This window comes from Nanorana parkeri, unplaced genomic scaffold, assembly GCF_000935625.1.
Source record: "Nanorana parkeri isolate BGI_ZX_2015 unplaced genomic scaffold, ASM93562v1 scaffold19, whole genome shotgun sequence".
In the NCBI taxonomy this organism is placed as follows: domain Eukaryota; kingdom Metazoa; phylum Chordata; class Amphibia; order Anura; family Dicroglossidae; genus Nanorana; species Nanorana parkeri.
Window position 1 is genome coordinate 1,057,635 of NW_017306287.1, and position 14,228 is coordinate 1,071,862.

At 44.2% G+C, this 14,228-nt stretch overlaps 1 protein-coding gene across 2 annotated transcripts in view; it reads left to right on the forward strand.

Annotated features, from left to right (window-relative positions):
• GRID2IP (Grid2 interacting protein) overlaps positions 1-14,228 on the forward strand; it is an 81,576-nt gene that overhangs the window by 48,151 nt on the left and 19,197 nt on the right. For both annotated transcript variants that reach the window (XM_018561975.1, XM_018561967.1), the window contains exons 7-13: positions 747-895; positions 4,550-4,648; positions 5,611-5,711; positions 6,153-6,258; positions 6,435-6,724; positions 10,013-10,435; positions 13,171-13,258. In XM_018561975.1, coding sequence (XP_018417477.1) covers positions 747-895; positions 4,550-4,648; positions 5,611-5,711; positions 6,153-6,258; positions 6,435-6,724; positions 10,013-10,435; positions 13,171-13,258 — 1,256 coding nt within the window. The remainder of the gene's footprint in view (positions 1-746; positions 896-4,549; positions 4,649-5,610; positions 5,712-6,152; positions 6,259-6,434; positions 6,725-10,012; positions 10,436-13,170; positions 13,259-14,228) is intronic.

Genomic DNA, 14,228 nt, shown 5'->3' on the forward strand with positions numbered 1-14,228 from the left:
TGTGTGTGCTCTGTGTGGTTTGGACAATGTATGTTTCTGTGCAGTTTGTGCAGTGTATGTTGTGTGCTCTGTGCGGTTTCTGCAGTGTATGTTGTGTGTGCTCTGTGTGGTTTGGACAATGTATGTTTCTGTGCAGTTTGTGCAGTGTATGTTGTGTGCTCTGTGCGGTTTCTGCAGTGTATGTTGTGTGTGCTCTGTGTGGTTTGGACAATGTATGTTTCTGTGCAGTTTGTGCAGTGTATGTTGTGTGCTCTGTGCGGTTTCTGCAGTGTATGTTGTGTGTGCTCTGTGTGGTTTGGACAATGTATGTTTCTGTGCAGTTTGTGCAGTGTATGTTGTGTGCTCTGTGCGGTTTCTGCAGTGTATGTTGTGTGTGCTCTGTGTGGTTTGGACAATGTATGTTTCTGTGCAGTTTGTGCAGTGTATGTTGTGTGCTATGTGTGGTTTGTGCAGTGTATGTTGTATGTGCTCTGTGTCCATCCTCCATCCTCCTAATATTCTATAGAATGTAATATGTGTTGTTATAATATTTATTTTATATCTGATCACTCTCTCTTCATTTGCGCAGTGTGTGCTGAGATCACAATCAGTTCCACATCACATCACTGTGTGTTTAGGGTATTTTCGGGTTGTTATGAGCTCAGTGTGTGTACATTGCTCCCTATGATCCACATATTGTTTTCCACATCCATCAACATCACAATCCACTGCCAGAGGTCAACCAATCCGTGATCTCTTCTTTGCAGAAACATTGACACCCTGATCGTGGACATCTACCCCGTCCTGGACACTCCAGCCAAGCAAATCATCTGGCAGTTCATCTTCCAGCTGCTGACCTACGAGGAGCAAGAGCACTGCCAACACAAAATCGCTCGCTTCCTGGGCTACAAGGCAGGTCAGAGAGCTCCATGACTGAGCCCATTCCACTGTGCTCATCAATGGTCAACCTTAAAGGGTTAGTTCACCTCTACATCACCGTTCCAAAAATAAAGTACCTTTGCTGAACAAGCCAGAGCACTTGTTCCTGCATCCATTGGGACAATATGTCCAGTGGCCAGCCCTTCCTGCCATTTGGGTAGGATGGTGGGGGGCCCACAGCTATACATGGATATGAGGCATAATTTTTAGAAACCTGATGGCTGCTTTTTATTATGCTGTAGAACACGGGTAGGCTGAAACACCCACCTTGCTTGGAGAAAATTCTGCACCAGGCAGGTGATGGAAAGATGAACTGACCCTTTAATACCCAAAACTGGATCACGTGACATCTCCCTGCTCTGTTTTTCCATGTTCAGCCCCGTAAATGACTACCAGAGCCATATTTGTATGGACCATGGTCCACAGGGTAATGGCCTGGTTACACCTTTTCACATTAGTCACACCTGTAAAGCAGAGCTGCAGAGAAGTAGTCACCGCTCCAAGCTCACTCCTGTGATGGACTACAATCTCAGTACAAATGGGTAAACTAAACATGAGATTGTAGTCCATCCCGGGAGCGAGCTTGGAGAGTTGACTACTTTACAACACACTCAAGGGTCATAAAAGGCATTTATACAAGTAAGCTTTGATTGCATTATCAAACACAACTCTAGAATGTATTCCTATTACAATGCTGATGTTATAACAGAATAGTAGATTATGTGACTTTAGATCTCCTTTAATGTTATTGACTGATGTGCTTTAAATTGACTTCTCCTTGAACATTCATACATAGATGGACTTCCCCTTTAATCACCAGAAATGCCTAATCTCTTTACTTGACAAGTCATTCAGTAACCTTCCCCCCATTGCGATGGCAAGTAGACATCCATCGCATGGATTACCAGCTTAAATCCTGTTTGTTGTGAGGCCCTCGTCACATGACCTAATGGAACTTTCACAACCTTTAACTGTCTCTGATGAAACATAATCTACGCTTCTCCGTAGCTCAGTGGCTTACATAAAACCATTAAGCCCTGGGCCTGTGTGGGGGGCAGGCCATTCTGGCTGATTACTAATATCCATTTTAGGGATGTTATTAAGCTCTATGAAATAAGCTTTTAAGTCCCTTATCTACCAGCGTACAGTCATGAACTGCAGAATGTCATACCTCACAATGTTCACTTCCAAAATGGGGACAAATTGTGTCACATACCTTATGGCCTAATTATGTGGGTGAAGTTTGGTTGGACCTATCAATATCTGTGATAAGTACTGATAAGGCTTTGTGAGTGTTTTCAGACATTAAGTTTTGCATTACAACTGGCGTGTCTGGATCCCATGCCGAATGCAGATACCAGATGTGCTACATACAGCATAGCATTCAAAATGGATATGATGACACTTGTCGTGACAATCATGGATGGCGCGGTGTTGATCCACAGGAGAATAGAAGAAAAGTCACCAGCACTCAATACTTCAAGTTGCAAAAAGTACCTTAGTTTATTGGTAGAGCAACACATAGGTCCAAAAAGGCAACTTTTCAGGACCGTGCAAGGCCTTCATCAAGGAAACATGTCATAATCCCACCAAAAACACTCAATAATTTCATATAAGAGACCTCATGTAAGCATAACATAACATTATGATGTCAAAGAGTTGTGTTCGTCACTGGGTCTTCTGTACTGTATGTACTGTATATATGCCTTTCTGTATGTAATATTGTTGCTGTGTCAGGAGCCATGTGCGGTCTTTTTTGCAACTTGAAGTCCTGAGTATTGGTGACTTTTCTTCTGTTCTCCTGTGGATCCCATACAGAACTAAAAAGACCCAACCTGAGTACTGAGTGCTGGTGACTTTACTTCTGTTCTCCTGTGGATCCCATTCATATGTAAAAAGACCCAATCTGAGTACTGAGTGCTGGCGACCTTTCTTCTGTTCTCCTGTGGATCCCATACAGAACTAAAAAGACCCAACCTGATTACCAAGTGCTGGTGAACTTTCTTCTGTTCTCCTGTGAATCCCATACAGAACTAAAAAGACCCAACCTGAGTACTGAGTGCTGGTGACCGTTCTTCTGTTCTCCTGTAAATCCCATATAGAACTAAAGAAACCCATCATCTCATAAGTACAAGAGTAAATATCGTTGTTGTCACATGAAAATGGGGGACAGCACTTCAGTCCACAACGTGGTGTTTCCTGCTGTACACTGGTCCTCGTGTTCATGTGATGAGAGGATGGAATTCTTGCAAGATCTGCCTAGCTAGTTTTAATTTTTTTAGCTCATCATGGGAAATAAGTGGCTTTTCAATGTCACAAACACCAACAGCCATTAGCTTGAAGAGAACCAGTCTCCAATAGTATCTTTAGTGACTATAAGCAATAAGTACAAAACAATTCCAAAGTAAAAGATAACAGAAGAAGTGAGTGATCACTCTAATATAGTAGAATATTATATTTATATATACTTTTGGCAATTTTGTGTATATATATATATATATATTATAATCAGGGGCACCGATAGGGGGTTAGAGACAGCCCTCCTGTACTGGGCCTGGGTAGCAGGGGGGCCCGGGGACAGAGAGGCCCACTCCAGTGAATTATGATATAGTCCCCTCTCTCCCCGGGCCCCCCTGCTGAACTAACAGCAGGAGAAAGGGGACTATTTTATCATTTTCGGCTGCCGCAGAGGAATACTGGTAGCTGCAGCAACTGATAATTACGTTTTCGTGCCGGCCTCCCCAGGGCCGCCTCAGCGCTGAGAATATGAATTCACCCCAGCATACGGATTGATATCAAGAGGGTGAGAAGTGCACTCGCCCTGAACTAACAGGTGAAGGCACCAATAGTAATCCCTCCCCACGAAACAGTATGTATCCACCCCCAGGGCAGTAATAATAACCGATTTTTGCTGCAGGGAAGTGGGAGGATTATTATTGTTGCCCAGGGGTTATTTTTTAATAATTCTTGATAATTATTAATATTTCCCCCCCAGGCAGCAATAATAAATAACTCCCTCAATGCAGCAATAACAGATTATTATTGCCAGCACTGCCCGAACGCATATGGCGGGAACGGGCCCTATAAGCATGCACTATTTTTTTCCAACATGCCACAACTCATAGTCAAATACATTGTGACTGGGAGGTGCATTTGAGGTGCCATTCAAATGAATGGCAAAGCACCATGGCACTGTAATGCATGGTAGGTGTGTTGCACGGTAGCAAAACTGTGTGATTAACGCATGAATGGGGACCCTGTCTGAGGCAGGGGCCCTGTTGGGTGGGCCGTACGGGGTCCCATGATTTCTAATGGCAGCCCTGATTATAATAACCATTCTCCTAAAACAACTGCAAAATACAATCCACTGTTTTCTTCCAGTCATTCCGATAAAGAAATTTAATTGGATTCTCACCAGATTTTTCATATGAAGTTTTGTATAAAATCTACCAGTGTATGGCTAGCTTTAGTCCTTCTTCAGGAAGTCACTCCTATATTGTGTACCTGAGTACTTTTGTATGAGATGTCACCAGCCTCTGGGGTAACTAACAGAGCACAGAGGAATGAATCCTCTTCTGTTATGTGGATAAACTCACATATGACTTGACTGACTTTTACCAATTCTGTGCAGCTGCCATGGATGCAGATACTGTGGCACCACACCGGGGCTCCGTCCATGGACAGGCAACGTATCAGGGGAGCATAAGAGCTGCCGGAGAAGCAAAATCGGGTACGTTTTTATTCCGGCTTATATACAAATTATGCAAATGGAAAGGATGTGGCACTGGTGACACTGAAGGGGTAAATGTCTGTTGAACCTTCTTCTCCCTGCACACTTCAAGAGGAACTTTACCCACCAATTGAATGTCTCCCAAAACAGTCACTTTTAAGGCCTGCCAACTGTCAAGGTTGCCAGTGTGTTTTTTTAAGCTCTCAACTGAACTTACAAGCCCTCAAATGGCTGGTGCCATAGCTGATCACATGTGCAGCACCATGGCGACTGCAATCCAGATAGTATCCAAGATGGTACCCTACTTGGCTGTAAGGCATAGGAGGCTGTTGTTCCGCTTTAATAAACAAAGAACCTTTTCTGTGAAAAAAATATAATATTCTAGATGACAATGAAGAATATAGGAATTCCCTATGTTCCTCAGTGCCATCCAGTCGCAGTAGTGCCATGCAAACAGAGATCTCCTCTTCCCTTTCTGTTGTGCCTCTAGACAGTAAGTGAAGAAAAAATCTTCCCAAAAATAAGCCCCTTAGTGTCACTCCTGATGAGTAAAATTCAGGAAATCCACTCCGCCATGGCTTTAACCGAGTGAGATTCAGCCCAAGGGCCTCCTTTACCAGTTCAATAAAGAAGGAATTGGTTAGCCTGTGGTGTTAGGCATGGGTCAGCTCTATTCCGTGTGAATGCTGGTTCAAGCATAGACTTTTCAAATGCTCTTGAGTTGGTCTGAGCCCAGAGCTAACAGAAGACAGCAAGAGACTCAAAACAAAAGGAAACCGGAACTGGTTGACTCAATGACAATTCTTAAAAGAACATGAATTTAAAGAACATTGTTAAGTTATTCGTGAACCCACTGAGGGAATCTTTATACAGTATGATCTCTTTTATTGAAACATACAAATCACCTGAAGGAAGTTCCTGTTTTACCCATACATTTATTTTCCCTTTCTTCCCTTGCTCAGTAGCTAAGTGTGACCCAATGGAAGTTGCTCCCCGGGTGGTCCATGGAGAACGACAAGCCGGAGATGGGACATCTTTGCCAGAAACTCCCAACCCAAAAATGGTATATTTTATATGATTATCTTGTTAATGTTTACTGCATATGGTTGTTTTTTTTATGAGAGGCCTTTATGGCATAAATGTTTTATATAAAAAGTAGCTCTGTGCTTTCTCCTGGGAATGGGCAACCAATGGCTGCCTCTGGTCATTAAGAAGGTACATGTTCCAGAATTGTAAGGCATCCAGCAACTGATTAAGGATCTTAGCATGTGCGGGTCCATAAGAGTGGGTGGGCCACAGGTTGCTGATACCTATCCTGTTTACATAGAGATGTAATACTCATTCTATTCTGGCATGTATTACTGAATTTTTACAAGGGCATTAGATCAAGGGCTTTTCTATAGCTTGTTACTAAAGCACATTTTAGATCCACAAATATAACTTATTAAAATAGACCTTGCCTTCAGAAAGCAGCAGAAGACACCTCTGTCCTTTTTCTGTCTAGATGTCGGCAGTGTATGCTGAGCTGGAAAATCGTTTTATTAACAGTTACCCAGGAAAAGTGAGCAGTATGAGGTCTCGGGCGTCATGCAACCTCTATCATACAACAGGTATGTGTATTGTTTGACTATCAGGATTATTTTATTTACTTTCTACCTATAACTCATTTACAGCTTCCAGCACAATGACAGATGGTTGCTATAGGCTGCTTCACTTGTCATGTTTGCATTATTGTGCTCTATGTGTTATTTGGATGATTTATGTTGTGTTTTCTGCTTCTTACCAGGAGAACGGAAGTTGGTTCAAAGACACCCATGGAAAAATCCTGCACCTCCATCCGACCCGTGTCCTCCGCGGCCTCCCAGCGCCCCTTCACCCAGCAGCTCTGAATCTAACCCTTATGTCAGTCTGGATGGCAGCCTCCCCCCTTCCCCAACGCACAGGAAGATTTTCACTTTCTCGAGGCCAAATCGTTCTCGAGATACAGACCGATTCTTGGACGCGCTCAGCCGGCAGCTAGGACACAGTTTGACCATCACTGACCAGTTTCTGACCCCTGAGAATGACTATGAAGAGGTAATAGGGATTAACAATAGCACACAGTAAATAAGGTAGTTCGACAATGATTTTGCTGAGACCCTTGTGTTGGTTTGTGGAAGGGGCAGATGCTTTGTTCCTGGTGGTGAGACATAGTTAGACATGGGCATAGTTCAGAGTTAAAGTAGACATCAAGGCTTCTGCACAGTCAGGTCTTTATTTAGCATAGGAAGATATATCAGGACTGCTATGACTTGAAATCGGATTCCATTTTGTCCAGTGCATGAAAATCCATAGAGCTCCTCAGCAGTTGATTGGGCCAATCATCTGCTGAAGAGCTCTATGTATTCTCAAGCCCTGGACAAAATGACATCCAAATTCAGGCCATCACAGTCCTGATACATGTTTTCCCTTAGTAGGCCCTGATGAAGGGGGCATTTTTATAAGCCTCTAAAACATGTTGGCTCTCTCTACACTAGGGATGCACCAATACCGATACTAGTATTGAGTACTCGCCCGATGCCTATCTCAATACCAGAACTTCCGGTATCAGGAAGCCGGGCAGCGAGATATTACACGAGTCCCAGCTTCCTGATTGGCCAGAAAGGCGGCTCCATTCTTCCTCGTCACCTGGTGACGAGGGAGCATGGAGACGGTTTCCCGGCTAATCAAGAAGCTGGGCAGCGAGTCATTACACGTCGCCCGGCTTCCTAAATGGGACTTCTGGTATTAGCGAGTACCGAAAAAAAAAATATCGGTACTTGTACTCCATACCGAAAAACCAGTATCGGTGCATCCCTACTCTACACTGTCTGCTCAACCCTACATTGAATAGAGATGTATCTGGACTAGTGTGGCACTTCAATTCACAATACTGCAATTTAGCACTACAAACTAAGGAGAGAGTGGAGATCCTATGGCATGTAGATGCTGCCTGTCAAGTAATCAGATCACCTCTAACCACTCTTTCCCATCATAGTTGGCCATCCACACCAATTGGTTTATCCACCTTGCAGGTCCAGTGATTTCCAGTATTTAGTATAAGGCCACTGGTGACCAATTGCTAGAGCAGTGGGGTTAAAGGGAGCAACACAAAGCTATAAAATGCAGGAAGTGTGGTAAGTTGTTTCCTATTTTCTTTCCCTCATCTGTCAACCTCTACACACATCTTAATAAGCTTAGCAAGAGAGTTGTAGAGGGAAGGAGATGCAGGTGATGTTGAGAGGAGACAAAAGCTTCTATATAGTTTTGGAAACAAGAAACCATCTCTCCTTTCTATTTTTGTGATCTGCACAGTTGAAAGGTATCTCTGCATATAAAGCAGACCCCATGCTGCCTCCGATGGAACATTTCAGCATTCGTTTTATTAAAGTAATTACATAGCATATAGGAATGGAGCTTTAAGGAAATGGCAACATCATACAGATGTTTCTGCGGCAACATGATGATTGAATTGTATGGTGTGCCCAGGACTTGGGGCTTTCTTGAGGCTGCAGAAATAATCTAAGGCTTTACAAAGGTGCTAGAAGGCACCAAGGGTTGGTCTTTACATCAATGGGTCCAGGTGCCTTGGTACCCAAAACAACAATCCCTCTGCTAGGTTCATCCCTTTTGCCCAGAACACTTTCTTGATTTACTGCCACTAACCAGGCTTAGAATGGGGTGACATTGTGTAAATAAAGTTTATATGAGATTACTTTATTTCTTACTAATGGGGAAAATGTGTAGCTATTATACAGGTAATAAACCTACCATACACCTACAATAACATACATGCATCTGTGGAACTGGCACCATGGGGGCATTTTTAGCTGGTAGACTTTCATGGCATATCATCATTATAGATTTGTGTTGGACATTATGATATTGGAATACCTCCTCTTCTAAGAACGTAATGCTTTATTTGGGAGGAGCAAGAGCAAGAGAGACAGAGCATATAATGCTGTAGGAGCTGTACAAGTCAAGAACGGTGTCTAAAATGTGAAAATCTGTTCAGCATTCATTTAGGGTTTAAGACATGTCCATAAAGATACAAAAATGTGTATCTGGAATCTCAACTAACTAGTTAAAGAATATTCTCTAAAGTCAACATTTTTAAAATTAGGTTTCATAGGAATGGTCAACAGGGGTGTCCCTATACTTTTTGTCACCTGAGGCCGGGAGGGGGTGGGGTTGGGCACTGATGGTGCACGATTAGGAGGGGGGTTGCTGGGGTTGCACAATAAGGAGGGGGGTCAGCTATGGCTCTGGCTGTGGCTGTGCCAGGAGCTGGGCGGAACGCTGGCAAGAGCATCCCACTGAGCTTCTGGCAACCAAGCCCTGGCTCTTGGCAACCTGGGATGCTCTGGTCGTAAAGGGGGCGACAGGTACACTGTAAACATTGTGCAGCACAGCAGCCATGCCAATCTAAGACAGTTCTAATGGTCAAAATCAAGCAGATTTTTACTTCACTTAAAGTCTAGAGAGACTACAGGATGGGGAGAGGAGATTTCTCCAAAAAAAGAGTCCCCATTGGAGGATTAGAGGGGAAATCTGTTAGAAGCCTAGAAGACTGATTGCATAGAAAGACATACAGCATATAGCTGGCCAAATCCCATTCACACGCCCTACTACTACTGCTCTAGTTACACTTACATTTTTCTCCTGCTAATTTGAGGTCATGGTGCCATGTTCTTAAAGCTTAGCCTTTTATTAATATGGTGTGAACCTTATTCATTAAAAATACTGAATTAACCCTCTGCACATTGTTATACACTCTTACATATTTCTAACAAACATTTGCATAAAAACAGGGATTCCTAGTTCGCAGAATATCGTGCATACATGTTCAAGCTGGCCAACTATGTCAAAGTTATCCTTCTCTGGCCAGTCCCTACTCTACTCTGCAAAATGGCAAATACTTACTTAAAGCATACTTTAATGGCCATATAGTGCCAATATGGGGTAGACAGATGCAGCTGGAGGAGAGCTACAGACTCAGGTCTAGTCACTGACCTTCAGTGTTAATATGTGGTCACTATATGTCCATTGGAGTATGCAATAAGCAAGTAAGCATTTGGTATTTAGAACAGTAGAGTAGTGTCTGGCCAGCGAGGGATCAAGTTGACACAGTTGGCCAGAGAGGGATCACTTTGCTGCAGTTGGTCAGAGAGGGTTCACATTGACGCAGTTGGCCAGAGAGGGATCACTTTGACACAGTTGGCCAGCTTGAGCATGTATTGCAGAATGTGGGAACCCAGAATCTACATTGTTATGCAATTTTAGTAGAAAATAAAATGCGACATTAATCCTGTAGCATGTTTAAAACATCTTTTGCTGTTTCTACAGATGACATTTCAGGATGAACAATTGAGCTGTGGCCCACGTGATATTAGCACTACCAGCGAATCAATGGGCAGCAGCGAAGACGGGAGCTCTCTCACCTATTCATCAGTGTCTGATCACATCCCACCACCACCTCCCAGCCCGCCTCCACCTCCTCCGCCACACCATCCCAGGGTAGAAGTCAAGAAAGAAACCTCTAAAGGCCTCCCTCCTCCCTATTCCCGGGCTGTGGGGAGCTGTCTGCACCCTTTACCTCCAGCCCCTCCTCCGCTCCCCATTCCTCCTGTTCCTCCCATTCCTCCTGCACCCCCTTTAGAGCCCTTGGCACATCGCAGCATGCACCGGCGGAGTGAATCCAGCCACATGAGCGTGAAGCGGCTACGCTGGGAGCAAGTGGAAAATTCGGAGGGAACGATATGGGGACAGGTTGGTGCTAACATATTTCATCTTTCTATGTTATTTTTTTATTGATAGGCAATTAAAAGTCTAATATTGCAAGTGTAAGTGTAAAGATCAGACTTAAGCTGTCCCTGTCTGCTGGTGGTTAGTGTTACTCAGTCCTACAACTCAGTTCATGCTGCAGCACACACTTGCCCTCATCAGGAGTGTTTAAATGGACTTCAGCACATTCAGCCGCTGCATGATCAATGGTTCTGTCTGCTTGATACTTGTCTGGCTACTCTGCTATTTGGATTGCTTTCTGTTTATGACTTGGACTGAATTCGGACACCTGCCCTTGCTCTTGGCAAGCTTGTTTGTCTGCCACCTGCCTTGACCATCTGCTTGTTTGTTCCTGAATCCACCTAAAGCTGGCTCTCACCCATAGTGACAGATTGGTTCCACCGAATGACAGATGTGAAATAAAACATCATGAGCTATAGTACATAAAGGGCAAGCATTAGCAATCTGACAAAGAGAGTCTTAGCAGCCTTGCAATAGCGCCATTACCCTGTTCAAAATAAGGCTTTGCTTTGCAAGAGTGCGGGCAGCTTGTGTGTTGAGTTTGGAACTTGATGGGTTCACCCAGTTGATTCCTCCACATCCACATTCACATACATAAAGTCCAATAAAATGTAAGTGTGTGCAGAGTTCAAGTTATAGTTTTGCTTAAAAAAGATGAAGTACCGTATATCTAAAGCCCAAACTCTTTTTTTTTTTTAATGTTTAGGGTAGAAAAGGGTTAAAACTTAATTTATGTATTTTTTGCCATGTGTGTCCTGTTTGGGAGAATTACCTTTATGTCTCCCTCCGTGGAAACCATAGGATGAAAGAAGAAATTTCTCCCAAATAGTGGAAATCTCCTCTTAGATAGTTTTCTGTGGAACAATTCTCCCCATTTCAAGATTTGCCCTCTCTTCCTATTTAAGGAACAACTCCAAATAATTAACATGTTTCAGGCATAGTAGAAGGAGAAAAAGATGGTGTTCCCAGAATATGAAGTATCAACAAATACACCCATCAGCCATAACATTGTGACCACTTTTATTGAGTAGGTCCCCTATTACTGTCAAAACATCCCTGACCCATGTAGTCATGGACTCCACTAGACCCATGAAGGTATGCTGCGGTATCTGGCACCAAGCCGTCAGTAACCGATTCTTAAAGTGACATTAAAGGCTAATTTTTTTCCCCTCCCCCAATGTTAGTGTAGAGACTTACCTTAAATGATGCCTCTTAATCCAATCATCTTCTACTTTAGTGTAGTTTTCAGCTGTCACTCCAGCGCTGTGTGCTGGTCTCTGATCCAGCGCTGACTCCTCTGTCCTCCTCTTCTCTCATGTCCCACGGAGTCTGAGCGGGTGCACGCTGCTCCATAGACTTACCTTATGTCTCTCCTCGTCTCCCAGCCAAACATCTGAACTGTGCATGTGCCCGCCCCAAGATCCTTTGCGCAGCCAGAGAAATTTTCAGATGCTTGCTAGCGGTAAATATATGCAAAAACATGTGAGGGTTTAATAACCCTTTAAGTCCTGTAAGATGCGAGGTGGGACCTCCATGGATTGGACATGTTTTCCCAGCACATCCTGTATATGCACAATTGGATTGAGATCTGGAGAATTTGGAGGCCAAGTAAAACATTTTCGGTCCTGACCACTGCAGACCGGGAACATCCCACAAGAGCTGCAGTTTTGGAGTTGCTCTGACCCAGTCGTCTACCCATCACAATTTGGCCCTTGTCAAAGTCACTCAAATCCTTACACTTGTCCATTTTTTCTGCTTCCAACACATCAACTTAAACTTCTTGGCAGTATTCCAGAGTGTGGCTTGGGGTTAATTTTCAGTACCAAAAGCGGTAACCCTGAGCCACACTCGGGATTACACAGCGCTTCACTTACCTTCCCCCTACGAGCCGCGCTGTGTCCTCTGGCCGATGCCGTTTTCCGGGTTCCGTCCCTTGCGAGCGGCCGCGTCGCAGGGGGGCGGAACCGGCGGGAAATTTAAATAAAAAATCGAAAACAAAAAAAAAATAGCCACAAAAAAAGCAAAAAATATTGGGAAAATCAGACCGCCAGGAAGGTTAAGGGACAAAATGTTCACTTGCCACCCAATATATCCCCCACACTCCCAGGTGCCATTGTAACCAGATTACATTAATTACAATGTTATTCACTTTACCTCTCAGTGGCCAGAATCTCGTGGCTGATCGGTGTACGTTTTCAGCAATCAGGTGGACTGGTGCTGTTAAGCTGTGCATTCATAAAATAAGAAACCCTGAGCAGGTAGACTGTGCTCTACATATGCCTTTCAGGTTTATTATACTTAATGTTTGCTGGAGTCTGACCTTAACCCCTTCGTGACGGGAGACGTACACTGTACGTCCAGCCACAAAGGGACCAAATGACTTGTCACGTACACTGTACGTGACGAGTTATTACACCAAAAACTTATTTTGTGGATTAGGATAAAGTGGTGAAGGATGAGGACCTTTGTCTGAGTTTTATACCTTTTGAGATTTCCCATAACTTCCTGTTCCAGATAGACACCAGGAAGTGAGTGGAAATCATATAAAGTGAGAGCAAGTCCCATCTTTGCGACATCTGTCCCCCTAAGAAGATTTCCCTTAACTTCTTGTTCCAATGGCCACCATTGTTACAAGTACAGCCAGCTTAACATCATCACGCAGCATTGTCTACAGGTTAACTTGTTACTCTTCTCTGCAGCTGAGGGAGGATTCTGACTATGAAAAATTGAGCGATATGGTGAAGTATCTGGACTTGGAGCTGCATTTTGGAACACAGAAACCTGCATGTAAGTCAGACACGATTTTGTATTTAAACCAGAAACGTCCTGTGTGTCAGGTTTGCTGTTATTTGACAATTAACTGATTTATTGAGAGCAGAACTCCTTTGTATATTATTGTCAGGGCCGGATTAACAAAGAGGGTCCTGGAGCACCAGCTCCAGGCCCACCACCAAATATAGGCCTGGCTGGCCCAGATCACCTTGGAATGCCCAATAGCAATCTGGGCAGGCCGGGCTGAACACAAGCAGGCAGAAGCGACAGTGTTCTATAATTTTTCTGGACCTCATGAGAATGCTGGACCTCGTCACTGGAAGTGACCTCATGAGAATGCTGGACCTCGTCACCGGAAGTGACCTCATAAGAATGCTTGACCTCATCACCGGAAGTGACCTCATAAGAATGCTTGACCTCATCACCGGAAGTGACCTCATAAGAATGCTGGACCTCGTCACCGGAAGTGACCTCATAAGAATACTGGACTGCGTCACCAGAAGTGTCAGCTGTTGGAGGAGTCATCCACGTATAGAGCATGGATGGGGGAATCTCCCCTGCCAGTCTACTGTATTCTGACAACTGCTGTCAGAATACACAGCTAATTGGCTGCAGTCACTGTTCAGCGCACAATTCTCAGCCCAGCTCCGCTGACAAAAGCCAATTGAGATCCAAATCTGGCAAACGTGGCAGTGCAGCAGGACTAAGGGGACCCCAAGGAGGAGACAGGGCAAGGACTTACCTACCATGCGTTCCTCCTGATGTTATCAAAGTAAAGTACCCTGACTTTGCTCACTTTGTTCGAGCATACCCCCTCTTTCAGGAGAATGTCTTCAGGGACTGGGTCTATATGCCACTGCCCTGGACCTGCAGCTAACCTAACACGTTGCACCATGTGCCAAGGTGGGCGCAGAGCACAGGATCCAGTGCTCGAAGTAACATTACAGGCCCGCTTCTTCATCCAGTGGGGTCCAGGTATGCCCCC